Consider the following 20109-nt stretch of genomic DNA (forward strand, 5'->3'; position numbering starts at 1 on the left):
AGTACAATGTGTTCCTTGAAGTGTCATCCTTTTCAGTCAAGTCTATTAAAGAGCTGTGTTACAGTGAAGAATGCTTGTATGCTACCTTTCACTGTCACGGTCCCACTCCAACTTGTCTCACCAGTGGAACTGGATGCAACACAGGTGTACATTCCTGAGTCGGTCTCCTAGCAACAGAGAAGACAAAGTCATCACTGAAAGACGACAAAGATAATTGCGAGCATGCAATGTTTCTGAAGAAGTTCTGATGCGGATCAAATGTATTGTTTCAGCCGATCAGTTTGTTTTCAGTTAGTTAGAGGTCGTGAATGTTAGAACTCCACTGAGATCATTTTTGACATTCTCAACGCCTGTTTTATATTCTGCATACTGCAGTGTAATCTGTCAAATGTCTCAATTAAGATATACAGACCTGGTACCACAGATGGCATTCAGTTCATTGGAATGTTTTTGAAACCCAAAGCAAATAAAAGCTGTACGATACACAGCTGCATCTCTTACTTAAAATAACTTTTGAATGACAAAGTCTTTTGAACATTATTTAATGTCAGCATTGAACAAAACTATGAATTTAAGAACTAGCTCCCTTTCACTATGAATTTGAATAGAACTGGCGACATGCTACAGAAATTTGAATTAGAACAACAGGAAAAGGAGTTGGAATTGCAATTAACACGGAGACAGAGGAATATCAATAGTTCAACACAAGAATGTTGAAAAACGAATTATGCCTATAGGTATTTACTATATACCCTGAAAGGTGGAATACATTTTTCTCTAATTAGGCATTTTCATACAGTGAAACACATTCTTCACTTTCATTAGTTTTAAAACGTAAAATCATACACTGCAACAAATTACAAAATAAATAGGCATAACTTATGACTATTTTTGACTTTTGAGTAAAATTTTGACTAAATTAGCGCATAATGGGAAATTGTGTTTTGCTCCACTCTAGTCAATAAGAATGAAAGTAAATTTATTTAATAAAATGCACATATACTTAAACACAATAATATTTAAATATTAATAACTAATATAAATGTTAATATAAATGATAAAATGTTTCTGGAACTAATCCATAATCCATGCTATGTGTATGAAGTACAAAAAAGTTAAAAACTATTGTTTTTTAATAATAATATAATATAATTATTATTACTACCACTTCTGAATGGCACACAACCTTTCTTATACGTTGTGATATACAGGTATGATACGTTATATGTTATGATATATGATGTATGATAGGCTGCTTTAACATTCAAAAGAGCTCCACAAAGTTATATTTGCAAATTAAATATTTCAGTCCTATATCTGATTATTTGATAGGCTAATATATCTATTATGTCAAACACTATATCATGACATGACCGATTTGGCTGCTTGGTCAGATGTATGGAACCCAGAGCTTTAAGTCCTCAGCTATTTTTCCACTGAATCTACTTGATGAATGAATGCCAGAATCAATTAAAACAAATCTTACTCTTTACTCCGATCTTGGAAGGAAACTGCAGATTAGTGTCACTTCCACTTTATCAGCGTAATTTTGTGTGCGTAATTACACTTGAGCTAAATGTACGCAGAGCTTCTCAGAGCGATCAAATCTGTTGGTTATTGATTTATGAACATTGCATGGCTAAATGTGTTTTGCATGCGTTGATGGAAACCCTGCCTCGAGTATAAGAAACGCTCAAGTGGACACCATTATTTCAGGTGTGCTTGTGAACGTCTCACTCAGTTTGAAATGTTTTCTCAGAGCCTCTCTGTCCAGGGAGATTTTGCCTTTAACAGCCCTAATCAAAGCAAACAATTCACATCTTTGTCTGAAGAGTCTGTCAAATACCTTCACACCGCTGATGTGTAAAGTGCCGTTTTCCATTAGGCTTATGTGAATGTCATCGCTCAGAACGCTTTGCCCGTCCTTCTCCCACCTGACGCTGGGGATTGGCCTGCCCATCACATGGCACTGGAGTAGGGCGCTGGAGCCTATAGCGAGCGTCTGGTTGGCTGGACCCTGTCGGATAATTGGAGGGACGAGATCTGATGGGCCTGGAGGATAAACAGCAGAGTGTGTTTGTGAGGAGTGTGTTTGCATCTGTTCAGTTGTCTAATAGTGCCTCTGGCATTCAAAGATCAGCCTTACTTACTCGTACGGCTAGGGAAGCACAACTGGCAGTCAGAGTTAATCACACTTTGAGAACACAATGGCAAAGAAGATTCTGGAATTGGGGTGATGGGTCAGGATGGTAGACTAGAAGACTACACTGTGTTTCTTACTTTGCACATTTGTCTTGTTTTCTAGTAAAAATATCTAAACATTCTTGAATCAAGATACATATACTTGAGAGGCAAAATTACTAAAGATATTAAGGGCCAGATTTACTAAACAGGGCAAATCCCATAAAAGCACCCATGGGAGTTGAAAGTTCTGCGAGTGATCTACTGACAATGTGCAAATTAAAGAACACAGACACAACCGGATCATTTCCATAATGACCAATGCAATCTATCAAGAGCAGCGCAAATCTGCGTAGGATCGCAAACAAGCAGAGCCGATGAAAATCAGGAGCGTGTGATGTGATCTACTAACAACACAGGCGAAATTGGGTTAAGACATGTTTTTTCGGGGCATTAAATAATGACACAAATACCAGTAAACTGACTAGCGCCAAACCTTAGTAAATCAAGTTGCATAATTAAAGTACTCTTCTTCTATCATTTTTTTGTCTGAAAGATAAACTTCTACAAATGCATTTGTGTTAAGGACACCCACAAAAATAACTGTCCATGCCTTTTCATTGCAAACATTTCACAGCGTTTCTTTAGTAAATCCTGTCATTTTTAACACCAAAAGAGGGTTTGCACTGATGCAAGCTGTTAGTAAATTTGGCCCTAAGTCTTGTTTTTTGAAAAAGTCATCAAAATTAAGCATGTTTATACTTAAAACAAGAAGAAAAAAATCAGTCAGTGGGGTAAAAAAGATATTGGCAGATATTTTTTTTTTTAGAAAATGTAATTTTGCTTCTCAAGTAAACGTATCTTGATTTAAGATTGTTTAGATAAGTTTAGATTTATTGTTTAGACTTGAAAACAAGACAAAAATACGCAGTAAAAAAATCGTCAACTTGTTTATTAAAAATATATATTTTTAGGAGGGTGAATTACGAGATACTGCAAAGTTTTTAAAAATAGGTTTTTAAGTACATTTCACTTTTAGTTATCCTGAAAAGCACCATTAATTAAAAACAGGCTTCATGATTTAAGTAATACACACATCAAAATTGAGAGCTGTGTACACTGTGTGCGTTCACGCTCAGGCAGTTTGTTAATACTAGGGGTTTTCTTCACAATTATCTCCGGAGACGCCATTTGCTGGGTGGGATGAACAGTAATCCCAGATACTCACCAGCTTCCACTTCCAGCAGAGCCTTGGCGATGACACTTCCTGCCACGCTGATGGCCTGGCAGATATAGTGGCCTGAGTCCTCAGAGTGAACATCAGAGATGGACAGCTCTCCACTCATGGACACAGAATAACGGCCCGACTTGGAAGGAGGTTGGCCGGGGAAAAGCAGCATCTACACCAGAGGACAGACTCTTGAGTTCACACCACACCGTGGGCAAAATACCCAGTGTTCAGAGGGATTGAAAGTCTGTTTTACAAGTTACACATGGCCATGGAAAACAGGATTGTCTTTGTTCTTTTGAAGTGAAAGAGTTTGAATTTATTGTAATTAATTGTTTATTCTCATTTCCTCTGATTTTACATTTAGATTATATTTGTCACCCAACGGTCACTTAAAACGTTAATATTTGAAAGCACTAATAATGAATTTAATAGCTGTTAATGTACTGTTAAATGTAATCTTTACAAATGTCAAAATAATATATTTTTTTCATACTGTACATAATGTTGTGATGCCTAAAGCACTTATAGCATTTAAATTAATTCATTTTGGTTTATTTTTCATTTATTCAGACAAAGAAAAAAATAGAACTGGCAATAGCATGAAAATAATTGTATAATTGTATATATTTACAATAAATTTCAATTATTTTAATATCCACCATTTATCATTCATCAGCCATAACATTAACATAATTCGGAGTTTAATCATTTTAATGATTAAATGATCAAATTTAATTTGTTCCTATACTTTAAGACTCAATTCATTAACATCAGTTTGTGCATCATGATCAAACAATACACAATCTTTTTTAAAGCATTTATTAATCTAGGTTAATATTCATTTATAAATAAATAATTGTTCAATTTTAATTTATGTTCACTCATGTCATAATACATTTACATAATACAAATCATACCGTGCCGTTGAAAAGTTTGGGGTTTTGGCAAAAACTTTTAATGTTTTTGAAAGAAGTCTCAAATATACAGTAAAACCGTAATATTGTGAAATATTATTAAAACTGAAAAATGATTGTAATTTTCTATTTGAATATATTTCAAAATGTAATTTATTCCTGTCTATGATGGTAAAGCTGAATCTTCAGTGTCACATGATCCTTCATTCTAATATTCTGATTTGATGCTCAAGAAACATTTCTTATTATTATCAATGTTGAAAACAGTTGTATGCAAAAATTCACATTAGCCACAATACCTAAATGCTGTAAAAGTATTTTCATTCTTAGTTTATATTAGCCATTGAATCTTCTGATGTGTTACCAGGGTCATCGCTAGAGGGGTGAAAGGTGGTGACGATTATCCTAACACCACCATCCCCCTAAAAACGTGATTTCAACTGAGGGGAACCCCTACACAGCAACAACCCGAGCCGGGGCCACGGGTACCCAAGCTATGGCCCTGTGTGTTATTAAATTATGATGCTGCTGACTAACATACATGAACAAATCTAAAAAGTAAAAGGCATTGAATATGGTGACGATTAAAGATCTCATCTCCATCCCCACTGCACATCAGCTGATTTGAGTGCTTGGTCATGTGTCTTTCTGGCAGTTTAATGCGCTGACCGAAGCTGCTTGCTCCTTTGTGGAACTTCAGTTAGGTTAACTCGGGGTATATGCATGATGGGGAATCCATCCACTTCTCTTAAGAGGCTTAAACTTGGCAAGTAATGGACCAAGGTGAAAAGGCCACAGCGTAATCTGGAACACAGCTGCAAATGGTTTACAAACGTGAACACAGGGGACGTGCTATAAAATCCATTGCACAGGCACCACCCCAAATCACTCAAAAATGATGTGAGCCATCAAGGCTGAGTGGTCTTTAGCTCTCCGCTGCACTGACGGAGGTCTATTTTTAGAGTGGAAACAAGCTCCTGACTGCCATTACACTGAATGCTACGCTTTTGCTGGCTTGTGGGAGCTGCTCTGACACCTGATGTTCCTCTGTGTCAAATTTTCTCTTCCTACTCTTTCACGAGTCTCTTCTTTTTCCTCTTAGGAGGCCCAACTCTCACCGGTGGTTTCCCATAATGGCTCTGAAAACATGCTGCGTTGTCAAAGGACCCGGTTCCAACAATCCAACGCTCTGAATCATCTCTTCAATGCAATCAGCAATACACAACTAATCAGCATCAACAAGGGTAAATATAATCATCGAGAGGCTCTAGACTTGTTTTCAAGCTCTGGCAAAGTTAATGAGTCACAAGATAAACATGCTCTGAGATGCAAATAAAACATCTTTATATGAAGAGATCTGCCTTTGATCTCAATCAGGCTCTTTAAACCCACGCATGACATACAGAGAAGTATTGGATTATTGACTGACAATGCTGATCAATCTCATAAGCTGCGTCTAAAATCATGTACAAAAGATTGTGTACTTGAAGTGCTTGACTATATACGGAATGAATTTCAAAGGGTAATATATTCTATACTGTACATACAGTACCCTTTAAAAGATTTTTTTTCTTAAGCTCACCAAGGCAGCATTTATTGAATCAAAAAAACAGTAATTTATTCGTGTGATGGCAAAGCTGAATTTTCAGCAGCTGTTTGGTAGTTAGATATTGTAGGTAGGAAGCATAAGTTGCACACTCACCTGACTGCCTTCTTTCTGCCAGAAAACTGCAGGAAGGGGGTTTCCCTGGGTGCCACACTGAAAAGTAACGGTCCGTCCTTGAACAGCGACTTGATCCAGGGGACGTACATCAATCTGCGGAGGAACTGAGACCATAGAGAACCGAATGGGACTGGTTAGAGAATTTGCAAATGCTTTATGATTTTCCTGTGTGTTTTTCATTTTTGCTACCTTTTTTTATACAGATATTGGAGGAAGGACAAAAAAATAATGGCAAATGGTGTTGACAAAATAACACAAGCTGCTAAGAACTACAGGTGCACACATGCACCATCCACTATGGCACGGACAGAGGAAAAGTGTATTGTCCTGTAGACTAATGCTGCCCTTCACGTGCTACCGGAATTATCACAATACAAGTTTCCTAGTTAAAAATTAGACACGAATGCTCTCTCAATTCGTATTTACCACTTGGAAACTTGGGGATAATTTTGATACCCAAGTTCCCCGAGTTGGGTGGGCCAAACATTTTAAACATGGCGGAGGGGAAAACGATTGCTGCTGTGACTGCTATTCTTTACTATTTTTTTCCACAACAGCTACATCACCTTGTCTTATTGTTAAAGTAGTGCATATTTACATATATGAATAATCATTTGAAAGCATATTGTATGTTTTATACCCTGCATGTAAAATAGCATGTGTTTGACCGAAATTCCAGAATTGTCAGTTTGGTTATCTTAATCTAAATCTAAATACCAATGAATGTTTATATGATTGTCAATGAATGTCCTAATAAGTAGGCAAGAATAAACATGGTGTCCTCCATGATTCCTGTTCTTTCATAAAACAAAGCACTTGAATGCAACAAGCTCGTAATCACAATTTTAAAAGTGGGAAGTAGAAAATTTCCGATAGCATGTGAAGCCAGCACAAATCTACTAAATCAAAGAGATATTAAAGATATTTTGTTTAAGCAACAAACATACACTATCGTTGAAAAGTTTGGGGTGAGTACTATTTTTTAAAAGAAATTAATAATTCTATTCAGCAAGAATGCATTAAACTGATATTTATAAGACATTTATAATTGTACAAAAGATTTCTATTTAAAAAAAATGCTGTTCTTTATATTACAGGAATAAATTACATTTTAAAATATATTTAAATAGGAATAAAGTTTATTTTAAATTGCAATGTTATTACTGTTAATATTCCAGTTTTTATTGTATTTATTGATCAAATAAATTCAGCCTTGGTAAGGATTAAAAACATAAAATATTGTAAAAATCGTTACAATTGAATACATTCCTGCTACATAAAAGTATTCAGAAAAAAACCCTACTTCCTAAACCCCAAACATTTGAACGGTGGTATATATCAGAAAAAATTAAATAAAAATTAAAATATAAACAAGTGAGACAATTGTTGATATTCAGTAAAGGTCCAAAGCTATACAATTAACATGGACAGCATAGAATTTCATAAGAAATATTATGAATTGGAGATTATTGAAGATTTCAGAAATATTCTGAAAGTTCTAGAAGAGGTAAGGCATTTTTCTCAGAAACATCTGTGAAGTAGAAGACAAGCAAACGTCTCAGGGGGAGTCATTTATTTGCAAACACTGTGTTGTTTTAGCACCTGATTCACTAAAGGAACTATGCTAATGGTAACAACAGGTAACAACACCCTAAAATCAGTTTCCAATCCAAAAGGCTACAGCAGACTGCCGAAATTTGGCCTAATTTACTGGCATGATACTTTGCAGCTGTTTTGTGTGAAACACCTTTCAATTATTTTTTTAATCAAAGCTTTCTAGCAATTGTGATGTTGAAGACACATCATTAGTGATTTGTCATTCCTGTGGGTGTCTCTAACAATTACGACTCCTACTTAAACTTGGTTTGATTGAATATAACCCTCACCAAATAGCATCTATGAATAACCCACTATATGAAAAAATGAAGTGCTTTTTCCAGTATTTTAAATCACTTATCAGTTAAGTGCTGTCTTCTGTGGCTCATCAGCTCTGTGATTTCCACATTAGTGTGAGAGCCGTTGGATTAAAACATATAGAGTCTCCACTCAGCCCAGATTAAAGCAAGTAATTAGTTGTGACCGCCAAGTAGATTCCGATGCTGGAGTCCGTGGCTCATGCTGGGACAGCGGCGGATGAACGGTATCGAAAAACATCTGCTTTTAACTGCAATGTTTGAGGTGGCTATTGCTTGGTTTATCGCTCTGTAAGCCAAACAGAACCACCAGCGTTATCCAGCAGCCATTTCCCACCCACTTTTTAGTACGGCGCTGGGCTCAGAGCTGTGTGTCTTTGTTTAGATAACCCGACCGCTACCCTGCTGTTCAGAAACTTCACAGTAGGTTTGCACACCAGATTCAAGTGAGAGAAGGCGTATGAGAGCGTGAAAGGGAAACAGGGAGAAAAGCACGAGATCTGACTCATTCGTGTTGTTTCTCCATTTTCACATTTTTTTCTGATGGGGCTACAAGCTCCTACACAAATAACAGCTTATGACGAGAAGCCGACAAAGATCACGAAAACCGGAGGAGAATAATTGTGTGTGGAAAAGTGCTCTGGGCTAATGGAGCTACTGAACGCTTCTGCAGGTGACAATTCCCATGCGACATAATATATTGTATGTATGTATGTATGCATGTCAGTTTTGGGGACTGAAATAACGAGTTAAAGAAATGCTTCTATGTAGAATGCAATTCTGGAGCCTTAAAGGGACAGAAGATATTTTTAAAAAATGTCTCAGTATTTAGTTGTCCATACAATGAAAGTCAATTAGGTCCAATGGGAATATTATTTTGCACCCTATTGACTTTCATTCTTTGGACAAAAAATACGTCTCCACAGTGCTCCACAGAAGAAAGAAATTTATCCAGGTTTGGAACCACATAAAATATGACAGAATTGTCCATTTAAAGGGTTAGTTCACCCAAAAAAGAAAATTCTGTCTTCAATTAATCTCCCTTTATGTCTGTCCAAACCAATACAGCTTTTGTAAATCTTCAGAACACAAATTTTAATTTTTATTGGAAGTATTCACCCAAACCGTCATAAAAAGATCGTAAAATAAATTTTGAGCAGTTGAAAATTTAATTGAGCAGTTAATCCAAGTCGTCTGAAAAGACATGATCACTTTATATGATGAACAGGTATAATTTAGGATTTTATTCACATATTTGTACCTATTTGGTAAATGGAATCTCAAGCATTCTAAAGATGAACAAAAGTCTTATGGGTTTGGAATGACATGAGAGTGATTATCTGATATGATTTTAATTTTTGGGCAAATTATCCCTTTAAAAGCCACAGAATTAAACCTCACCATTTCCTGTTTTTAATGTTTTTAATGTTCACATTTGAGATGATCCAGTGAACGAGGATGCGTTTGACTCATCCAGTAGGCATTTTGTTGTTGGGCTTGGTAAAAGCTCTCATGCACATGACCGCTCATCGTGTACACTTGTGTGATGAGTGTAAAAACAGCAGATGTGTGTGGTCAGTCGTAATCTTCAGGCGTTAAGTCACTCATGCCGTGGCTTTGATCCCTGGTATGTTGGGAAAATGTTAGGCAAGAAGGCAGCAAACATCTGCTGAGAGGATCAGAGAAGACAGCTTTCTCCTGACAGACACAGGCCCTGTCAATCTTATACGAGCACAGGTGTTCTCATAACACCACACAGGAAATGAACGTTGACAGACTGAATACATAACTATTGGGGCTTTCGCACCGAGTAGTTCTAGGAACTTAGTTCTGGAACTAGCCACTAGGGTGATTCCCTGAGAAATAAATGTTCCCGTAGGGCAATTTTTCTGGTTTCTTCATTAGTTTTTTATTTGTTTAACAGTCCTGTCTAATACGTTATTAGATAGAACTGCTAAACAAAGAATGTAGACAGTATATGAAAAAGTATTAGTGTTTGCCGTGTGGTTGATGCCCAATTGTGTTTCGCTTGGTCCCCTCAAAAGCCGCTTGTCCACCATCGGGCTGAACGATTCTCATTGCGTAACCGTTCTATTCCGTGTCGATCCGGGCCAGCCGGTACGGTTACGGTTTCATTTTCCACAGTGGGGCTGATAATGGTCGCTCTTTGGAATGTAATACTCACATCAGTATCAATATATCGATACCTCAGTATCGATACGCCCATCCCTATCTTAGAACTAAAATTCCCAGTTCCCAGTTCCTGAACACACCAAAAAGCAGGTACTTCCCCCATTAGTTCTAGGAACTATGAAAAGGTTCCTCTCGTGCGAAAGCCCCTTATGTTACTTAAATAAGTTCCTGAAAATAAAATGTTACTGTGCATTAACATATGGGACTGATGATCAGGGCCAAACTTAACACTCGCCAAGTGAGTAAAAACAGCTTTGGAGAGTAAATGAAACAAATTACTTGGCTGGAGACTTTTGCATAATACTGTTGCATAATGCATTTCTACATCTGTAAGAATTATAGCCACATAAGTGGAATTTATTTTTTTAATGTTAATCCGCAAAAAGAAAACGTGAAGAATGAAATCCTGATTTTTGTGACAGGTGCAGTTCTACTGAGAGATGGACACTGTCATAATCACTAAAACAGGGACACAAAAAACAACACATTGGGATTTTGTTCCTCGTAATTTAGCGTTGGTGGATTAACAAATGGATTAGAAGATTTGTCACAAATATGCAAAAAAAAAAAAACTGGAAATTATCTCATTTTATTCGCCATTCACAGGTATGGTAAAACAGTCATTTTGGATCCTGTTTGCATGTGCATAATACATAATTATTTTGTGTAGCTGTAAGTAAATTTGATTATTTTAATCTTTTTATTTTTATTTTTTATTGATATAGACAGTGAGAGAGAGGAAAGGAGATGTGTGGGAACAGGATCGGTAAAAGTCACAAATCAAATTAACGTCACAAGCATTGGTGCCACAAATTATTGTGGTAAAGCATGTGGACTAATTAATACACCACATTCAAAAGCTCCTATTTTTTACCTCTATTTTACACCATTTTTCTATAGTCTGAGATGATGGCACATCACCTAAATTTAGTCTCAAAATTCTTGCCGCTCAACTTGTAGAGGATGACGCAAGTTCGATATTCAGGTAATACTAGTAGCTACTGATACAATGTTCTGCTTAAATGCATTATAGGTTGTTTTGAATAAAAGTGTCTGCCAAATACATGAATATTAAATGCCAAATTTGCCTAAATCAATCACTTCAGTTATGAAATGTAGTAGTCTCTCCTTTTTAAAACGTTTGAATGTTCATGTTTCAATTATATAAATGTTAAGCGGCTGCTTTTTTTTTTTTAGCTATATAATCCCCATTAATCTAATGGCAGAATCATAGTAATGACTTAAAATGTCTTTTTGAAGTATTCACACACACTATGCAAAGCAGCGGACATAAAACAGCCTGCCTTTGCCACCTTGTGAGATGTGGCAGCATGCAGTGAAGAGGAAGGAAAGGTTGGTAAAGATGAAATGATGAAGGGCAACAAAACATAAAGGCAAATGAGACAGAAAATTCACAAATGAAACATCAAGAAAATGGCCTTGAGTCAGAAAATGGAGAGAGAGAGAGAGATAGAGAGAGAGAGGGAGGCAGAAAAAGGAGGCAGTAGGCAGGAGATGGAGGCAGAGTTGCTTGGTCTCATCTTAATTCAGACTGGCAAAATAACTGGAGGATGAATTGAATCAGGTCTGCTACAGCTGCTTCCCCCAGCTTGTGCCAGTTAGATTCCCATCCAGTTCTGTCTTGCTCAGTCTTCCTCTCTCTCATCTCTACACACACGCAAAAACACATTTTTCCACGTTCTATTAACACTGCCTCTGGACTCTGGCAGTTTTCTAAAGCACACCGTCTCTCTATAACAGCAGTCAGATACAGTAATCCACATGCTTTAACATAAGCTCCACATAGTTGCTCTGTTCCAAAACATAGTGATCTGCCTAAGTAGAAAATTCTGCCTTAATTGACTCACCCTGACGCTGTTCCAAACCTGTATGAGTGTCTATCTTCAGCAGAATACAGAGGAAGATATACATTTTGAAGAATGTTTCAACTGTTTTTGTCCATACAATGAAACTCAAAGTTTAAAACAACACTTGGTCTCTATTAGGGTTGGGTATCATTTTTTTTTTTTAGTGATTCCAATTCCGATTCTGCTAATCGATTCCGATTCTTAACGATTCCCAGTTTCGATTCAAAATAGGAAAAAAAAAAAAAAGTTAAATATTTAGATATCAATCATATTATTTTGTCTTATGCAAAACTTTTTGTTGCAGCTGACTACCATGAACAAAAATCATCAGCCAAAAGAATGGTTACACAAGGAACTGTGTGACTGTTTACGAGGATATTTTGACATAACTTTGTGTGTATTTGTCCATTCAAGCGCAACAAGATGCGAATGAGAAACTCAATTCAGTATTCGCACACTATATGATAATTGTTTTTTTGTGTGCGCAGCACAGAAAACAGAGCTCGACTGCTGAACTGAGTTCTCTTTTACTTCTTGCACTTGAATGGTTTAAAATCACATTAAAAGTAGCAAACGTCTGTCCATTCTAAGTATTTTTATACGCATTTCAGTATTGTGTTGTTAGCTTAGCAGCATACTAACGTCAATTGTGAATTGAGTCTCTCACTACTTGTGCTGTGCTTTGTATTGCTGCCTATGAAGAGGTTTCTAAATCAGTTGCTTCCATGACAGTTAAGATTCCACCTTAAGTTTAAAGTATACTCTGGTTTTTATGTGTATGCTAGGGTACGCGTACAGTGCGAGTTGCGTACATCAGCAACGTTTGTGCAATACTATATACACAGCCAAAACTTTCTAACTGTACTCTGTATGAACAGCTCACACATGCGGAGGAGGTGATCCCTGTGCCCTAATATGCCTAGTTCCATACTATATAGTAGGCAAAAAACAGTGTGTGAGCCAAGTATGGGCTCATGTCTAAGTATTCATAAAACATTAGGCAAAAAGTACCCGGATGACCTATTAATTCCAGCGAAATTCTGAAGTGCGCAACCGAAGGACACTTTATTATCCCATGAGGCAATGGGAGAGGATTTGTCAGTGGCACTAAAGCAACGCAACTGACGCTGCAGGCCACATGACAACGTAACATGATCGATGTAGTACAGGTCCTTCTAAAAAAATTAGCATATTGTGATAAAGTTCATTATTTTCCATAATGTAATGATAAAAATTAAACTTTCATATATTTTAGATTCATTGCACACCAACTGAAATATTTCAGGTCTTTTATTGTTTTAATACTGATGATTTTGGCATACAGCTCATGAAAACCCCAAATTCCTATCTCAAAAAAATAGCATATCATGAAAAGGATCTCTAAACGAGCTATTAACCTAATCATCTGAATCAACTAATTAACTCTAAACACCTGCAAAAGATTCCTGAGGCTTTTAAAAACTCCCAGCCTGTTTCTTTACTCAAAACCGCAATCATGGGTAAGACTGCCGACCTGACTGCTGTCCAGAAGGCCATCATTGACACCCTCAAGCAAGAGGGTAAGACACAGAAAGAAATTTCTGAACAAATAGGCTGTTCCCAGAGTGCTGTATCAAGGCACCTCAGTGGGAAGTCTGTGGGAAGGAAAAAGTGTGGCAAAAAATGCTGCACAACGAGAAGAGGTGACCGGACCCTGAGGAAGATTGTGGAGAAGGACCGATTCCAGACGTTGGGGGACCTGCGGAAGCAGTGGACTGAGTCTGGAGTAGAAACATCCAGACCCACCGTGCACAGGCGTGTGCAGGAAATGGGCTACAGGTGCCGCATTCCCCAGGTCAAGCCACTTTTGAACCAGAAACAGCGGCAGAAGCGCTTGACCTGGGCTACAGAGAAGCAGCACTGGACTGTTGCTCAGTGGTCCAAAGTACTTTTTTCGGATGAAAGCAAATTTTGCATGTCATTCGGAAATCAAGGTGCCAGGGTCTGGAGGTAGACTGGGGAGAAGGAAATGCCAAAATGCCTGAAGACCAGTGTCAAGTACCCACAGTCAGTGATGGTCTGGGGTGCCATGTCAGCTGCTGGTGTTGGTCCACTGTGTTTTATCAAGGGTAGGGTCAATGCAGCTAGCTATCAGGAGATTTGGGAGCACTTCATGCTTCCATCTGCTGAAAAGCTTTATGGAGATGAAGATTTCATTTTTCAGCATGACCTGGCACCGGCTCACAGTGCCAAAACCACTGGTAAATGGTTTACTGACCATGGTATTATTGTGCTCAATTGGCCTGCCAACTCTCCTGACCTGAACCCCATAGAGAATCTGTGGGATATTGTGAAGAGAAAGTTGAGAGACGCAAGACCCAACACTCTGGATGAGCTTAAGGCCGCTATCGAAGCATCCTGGGCCTCCATAACACCTCAGCAGTGCCACAGGCTGATTGCCTCCATGCCACGCCACATTGAACCAGTCATTTCTGCAAAAGGATTCCCGACCAAGTATTGAGTGCATAACTGAACATAATTATTTGAAGTTTTTTTGACTTTTTTTGTATTAAACACACTTCTTTTATTGGTCGGATGAAATATGCTAATTTTTTGAGATAGGAATTTTGGGTTTTCATGAGCTGTATGCCAAAATCATCAGTATTAAAACAAAAGACCTGAAATATTTCAGTTGGTGTGCAATGAATCTAAAATAAATGAAAGTTTAATTTTTATCATTACATTATGGAAAATAATGAACTTTATCACAATATGCTAATTTTTTTAGAAGGACCTGTACGTCCAAATTTCATTCATACTGAACACATTCATTAGCCTGGATGTCAGCCGAACTTAGCCCCGCCCACAACATTTGAGGATGGGAAGTTCGGTCTGGACTTGATCCGTTGTGAAGCAAGTGTGCTCGAACCAAAGCTGTTCGGACCAATCAAATTGTCAGGGCGGACTTTATAAGATGATGGACAGATGATCAAGCTTGAGTTAAATTCGTTTACAACAAAGAATGGCTGCCACTGGTGAATTTAGATGTGTAGATTCAGCTATTATGTCTGCTATAGAAGATGTAGACAGCGCATTCATTTTAAAAGAGGAACAGAGAACCGCCATCAAGGCATTTGTCGATTCAATTGAGTGCAGAGGCATTTTCTTTCCTGGTTCGGTTGAAACACGCCCCATAATCACACCCCAATGGAGCAGTATCAGACTCACATTCAGAGTATGACGACGTCAGGCTAAACATTCATACTATATAGAATGTATTTTTTTTTATGTTCATGAATTAAAGGTGGGGTATGTGATTCTCATTTTTGTCCATTTTTTCTAAATAACTTGAAATCCAGTTAGAAGCACTGAAATGAAAATTAAGCAATATAATCATCTGTGGAACGGGCAGGACTCGAAAAACTCCAGCCAATCATTTCCAAGACCACCTAGAATCATTGGACAGTAAGTTCGTCAATCAAACGGTTGTACCATACCCCCCTCCCCCCAGCGCGCGTCACCCCCTTCGTGCGCATACTCAAAGCTTGTGACGCATCCGCATCTCGTCAGTAAAGCCGGTTCCATGATTAGTAGTAAATCGTCATTACAATCTCTCACGCATCTAAGTTTTCGCTCGAGCATGATTGCGCATCCATGTTCTTCGAATGGGTGGAGTCAGGGCCAGCGTTGGAGAAAAGAAGGTAGGACCATTTGAATTGTGTATGTTCAAAATCTGCCAGTCGTTTTCCAAATCACATACCCCACCTTTAAGTTATATACAGTATGCGATTTCAGACGCAGCACTATGTGTTCATTATGCCAAACGTGTATGTCAAAACTAGACTTTACTGTAGGCTGCCTGTGTAGGCAATGAGGCAGTTCACTAGAATAGAGCTAATATTTAGGCAGCAACAGAGGAGCTGATAAACTCTTCCATGTGACTTCACACAGATCAGACTGATTGCGCCTGACAGGTTCAAATGGCTGCGGTGAGGACTGTTTAATGGAGATGAGCAACAACATATGTATTAAGCTAAGAATATCAGCTCACTTCTTTGTGATTCATATTTCATGTGCTCTGTGATGTGTCAACACACATGTAAATGGCTGAGAATGCATGCATGCACATCTTACCATGGACCTGCAGCACGGCGGAGGCTTCGGTTCTGCCCACGCTGTTTTCGGTGACACATGTGTAAGTGCCCTCGTCCTCCGCTCTGACCCTCATCAAATGAAGGCTGTTGTCACCACGGATTTCAAATCTATTCAGCCGAGAGGGTGAAAAGAGACAATGGTTGTCCGTGAAGAGAGCAGATTGAACAGCCATCACACCTTTCTCCTACACCATGTCTACATCCTTCCACTCTCTGAGAGGACATTTCTGTGTTATTTCACCCTATATGCCATATATACTATATATATCTCATCTAGTATGAGATGAAGAGATAACCCTTATCACCCCCATCTGCTGCCGACCAAAAATTATTACTTCGGAAATTTGAAACTTAAAGGGTTGGTTTATACAATGGTTGGGTAATACAAGGATATTTTTTTTAATATAACGATTGTGTTTGGCTGAAAGAAGAAAGTCATATACACCTAGGATGGCTTGAGGGCGAGTAAATTATGGGATCATTTTCATTTTTGGGTGAATTATCCCTTTAATGTTAACTATCCCTAAAATTATATAATTTTCATTTTTAAATATACTGTATGTAAAAATAATTGTCATATTGCAAATAACATTATTTAACAAGTTATCTCATATCTAATTTTTCTTCAATATTATGCAGACCCATTTTATATGGGAATAAAAGCCTAAATTAAATCTGTTTATCATTTAAACATCAATCAACACACGTACAGTAGAGCTCATCCAATATGGTAAATGGAAGCTCAACCATACTGTCTAAAACTGTCTTTATGAACTTGTGAACTTCATAAATTTTTAGTGGAATGGACTTTCAATGGATTGACAGAAATCTCTCAGGTTTTATTGAAAATATGTTCATTTGTAAGGGTTTGGAACGACACGCGGGTAAGTAAATGACAGAATTGTCATTTGTGGATGAACTATCCCTTAAATGTTTTTTTGTATGTTGTTGTATAATGCAATAAAACATTTCTCTTTGTTAATGTAGTATGTATATAAGGTTCCATCCCAGTTTGATGTTTATTGAGCTTTCTCCTTCACTAACTGAACTACAACGGAAAAAAGCATCACAAATGTTTGTAAGCAGAGTCTTGCCTCCCCCGTGGTAGTTCTCCCTCGTCTCTGTTCCAGCGGACAGTCGGAGCCGGGTCTCCATGAACCTCACACAAGAAGTCAACAGTCTCCTCAGCCAAAACGATCTGATTCACAGGTCTGCGGATGAACACTGGCCTCTCTGCTCCCGCAATCACACAGACAAATCACACTGTGCTTATTTTCACCCTTTTGTCAAACAAACAACAACAACAACAAAAACTAGCCAGGAAATTGAACTTACCAAAAACAACGAGTTCGGCTGGATCACTGTCTCTCTCGCCCACCATATTGGTGCCCACACACACATACATGCCTGCGTCACTTTTCCGGGTGTGAGAAATCATCAGCTTACCACCACGCATCTGAAGAAAAAATAAACAAAAATAATAACAAATATCTCCATATCATCATTTAACTTTGGCAAATATGTACACATACATGACATAAAGACTTATTTCAGAAGCCTAATAAAAGCCTGGTTTTATTTTAAATGGTTCTGATCGCCTCATGGGCGCCACCATGTTGAGGTCACATGACCAAACAGTTTCTTTCAGTAACCAGCAGTGTCATTTTAGTATTATGTAATTTTAGTGTCATTATATACTATTATATATGTTGAATTAGCTTTTCTTTTTTAATTTTAGATTTTAATTTTAAATTTAGTTTATTTTCTAGCCTTTGACGTGTAAAAAAAATAAAAAATGTTTACCTTATTTTATTTCAGTTTTAGTACTTCAGTTAGCAACTAACAAGCTACAGTTAGTCCAAAATGCAGCCGCTAGAGTTCTTACTAGATCAAGAAAATATGATCATATAACACCGATTTTATCATCACTTCATTGGTTACCTATAAAGTTCCGTATTAAATACAAGGTATTGCTTTTGACTTATAAAGCTCTAAATGGTTTAGCTCCAGTCTATTTAACGGATCTTCTATCGCCTTACAATCCATCGCGCTCTTTAAGATCACTAGATTCGAGGCTTCTGGTCATTGCTAGGATATCCAGATCCACCAAAGGAGGCAGAGCATTTTCACATTTAGCTCCGAAGCTCTGGAATAGCCTTCCTGATATTGTTCGTAGCTCAGACTCTCTCTCCCAGTTTAAAACTAGACTGAGGACGCATCTATTTAGCCAGGCATTCATATAAATTTTTTATCTTACAGTTACTGTAAATTCGGCCTCTAGTTCATAAACGCCACAGGAGAACTGGCCCGCGACTGAGCCTGGGTTCTCTCAAGGTTTTTTTTTCTCCATTGGGTCATTTGATGGGGTGTTAGGACACCATTAGGTCACTGGATGGAGTTTTTCGGTTCCTTGCCACTGTTGCCTTTGGCTTGCTCAGTTGGGGAGATTCAAATTAATTAACCAATCATATCGTTGATTAGCTCTACCAAACTTGGATGTCTTTTTTTCCAGTAATAAACAAACATTGTTAAGTGGTTTTGATTGATACTGTGAAGCAGCTTTGATACAATCTGTATTGTGAAAAGCGCTATATAAATATATTTGACTTGACTTGACTTCAACTAATTTAACATATTTATTTCAATTAGTTGCCAAAGCAACACTTCCAATTTTTTTTCATTTCTGAGTTTTTAATCTTATATTTTATTTGAGCTTTTTAAAAACAATTATTAATAGTTTTAGTTAACGACACTGCTAACCAGCAAAACATAAAAAATTGCAAAAGTGCACCTTTCTTTTACATACACTCAATTAGTATTTGGCAGTGATGTCATTTGTTGGTGGAGAACAGGACGTTACTAAGTACGCTGATTTATGTTCCAATCGATGCTGGTTGCAGAGTAGAGTGATGTCACTGCTACACTACAACCTAATCATCACTCCTGTGCCAACATTGCACTTTCTGCTATTGACTCACAGAGATCCTGTCGTCCTTGTCATTGACACGAACATTGTTCCTCTTCCAGGAAACAGTGGGCTCGGGGTGACCCCTGGGAGGGACACACTCCAGTACAACAGGCTCTCCGGCTGCCACCACCACATCATTGGGAGGCTGGCGGAAATCATCCCTGAGAACTATGGGAGATTGAGACAAGTGTTAGCTCTATGTTGTGTTGTTTTTTGGGTTTTTTTGTGCTCCCCTGTGTGAGTTGTTTATTCATGGATATTCATTGAGGAACTTGGGAACTATGAGTCAGAGATTTTCTCAGCTCCTGTCCTCAAATCTCCTGTGCTCCTTCCTGCATGTAATGCCTTGGCTTTCTCTTCTTATCAATTATAAAGTGTTTTCATGACAACACATTCACATTAAAATACAGCTGAATAATTGACCAAAGAAAAAAAGAGACATTACATTACTGGGGGTCTGTTCCAAAACCTAGTGAGCTGCCTAATATTTACACTACTGTTTAAAAGTTTGGGTTCAGTAATTAATAAAATAAAAAAAATCATTAAAATGATCAAAGGTGAACAAAGACATTTATAATGTTACAAAAGATTTACATTTCGAATTAATGATGTCCTTTTGAACTTTCTACTCCTAGAAAGGTGGATCACGATTTCCAAAAAAGTATATGTTTTTAACAATATTAATAGCAATAAATGTTTCTTGAGCAGCAAATCAGCATATTAGAATGATTTCTGAGGGATAATATGACATTGAAGACTGGAATAATGGCTGCTGAAAATGGAATTGTTATTACATTTTACAATATTAATGTTTTTACTTATTTTTGTTTAACTAAAGCCTTCATGAGCATAAGGGACTTATCAAAAACACTGATAATCTTACCGACCCCAAACTTTTGAACGTGTATAAGCAGGAACCTCATAAGTGACCAATATGGAGTGCTCTAAATAGGCAGCAACTCTGTGTGCCACACAAATATTGCTC

At 37.6% G+C, this 20109-nt stretch overlaps 1 protein-coding gene across 1 annotated transcript in view; it reads right to left on the reverse strand.

Annotated features, from left to right (window-relative positions):
- Window positions 1–20109, reverse strand: part of LOC143716290 (roundabout homolog 2) — a 57587-nt gene that overhangs the window by 14507 nt on the left and 22971 nt on the right. Inside the window, exons 3-10 of the mRNA XM_077208683.1 lie at window positions 19135–19292; window positions 17492–17612; window positions 17251–17389; window positions 16137–16264; window positions 6029–6153; window positions 3410–3581; window positions 1847–2052; window positions 86–167 (exon numbers count right to left, since the gene is read on the reverse strand). Coding sequence (XP_077064798.1) covers window positions 86–167; window positions 1847–2052; window positions 3410–3581; window positions 6029–6153; window positions 16137–16264; window positions 17251–17389; window positions 17492–17612; window positions 19135–19292 — 1131 coding nt within the window. The remainder of the gene's footprint in view (window positions 1–85; window positions 168–1846; window positions 2053–3409; window positions 3582–6028; window positions 6154–16136; window positions 16265–17250; window positions 17390–17491; window positions 17613–19134; window positions 19293–20109) is intronic.

The sequence above is a fragment of the Siphateles boraxobius genome, unplaced genomic scaffold (assembly GCF_051911475.1).
Source record: "Siphateles boraxobius isolate OS27281-9 unplaced genomic scaffold, OSU_SipBor_1 6, whole genome shotgun sequence".
NCBI lineage: Eukaryota > Metazoa > Chordata > Actinopteri > Cypriniformes > Leuciscidae > Siphateles > Siphateles boraxobius.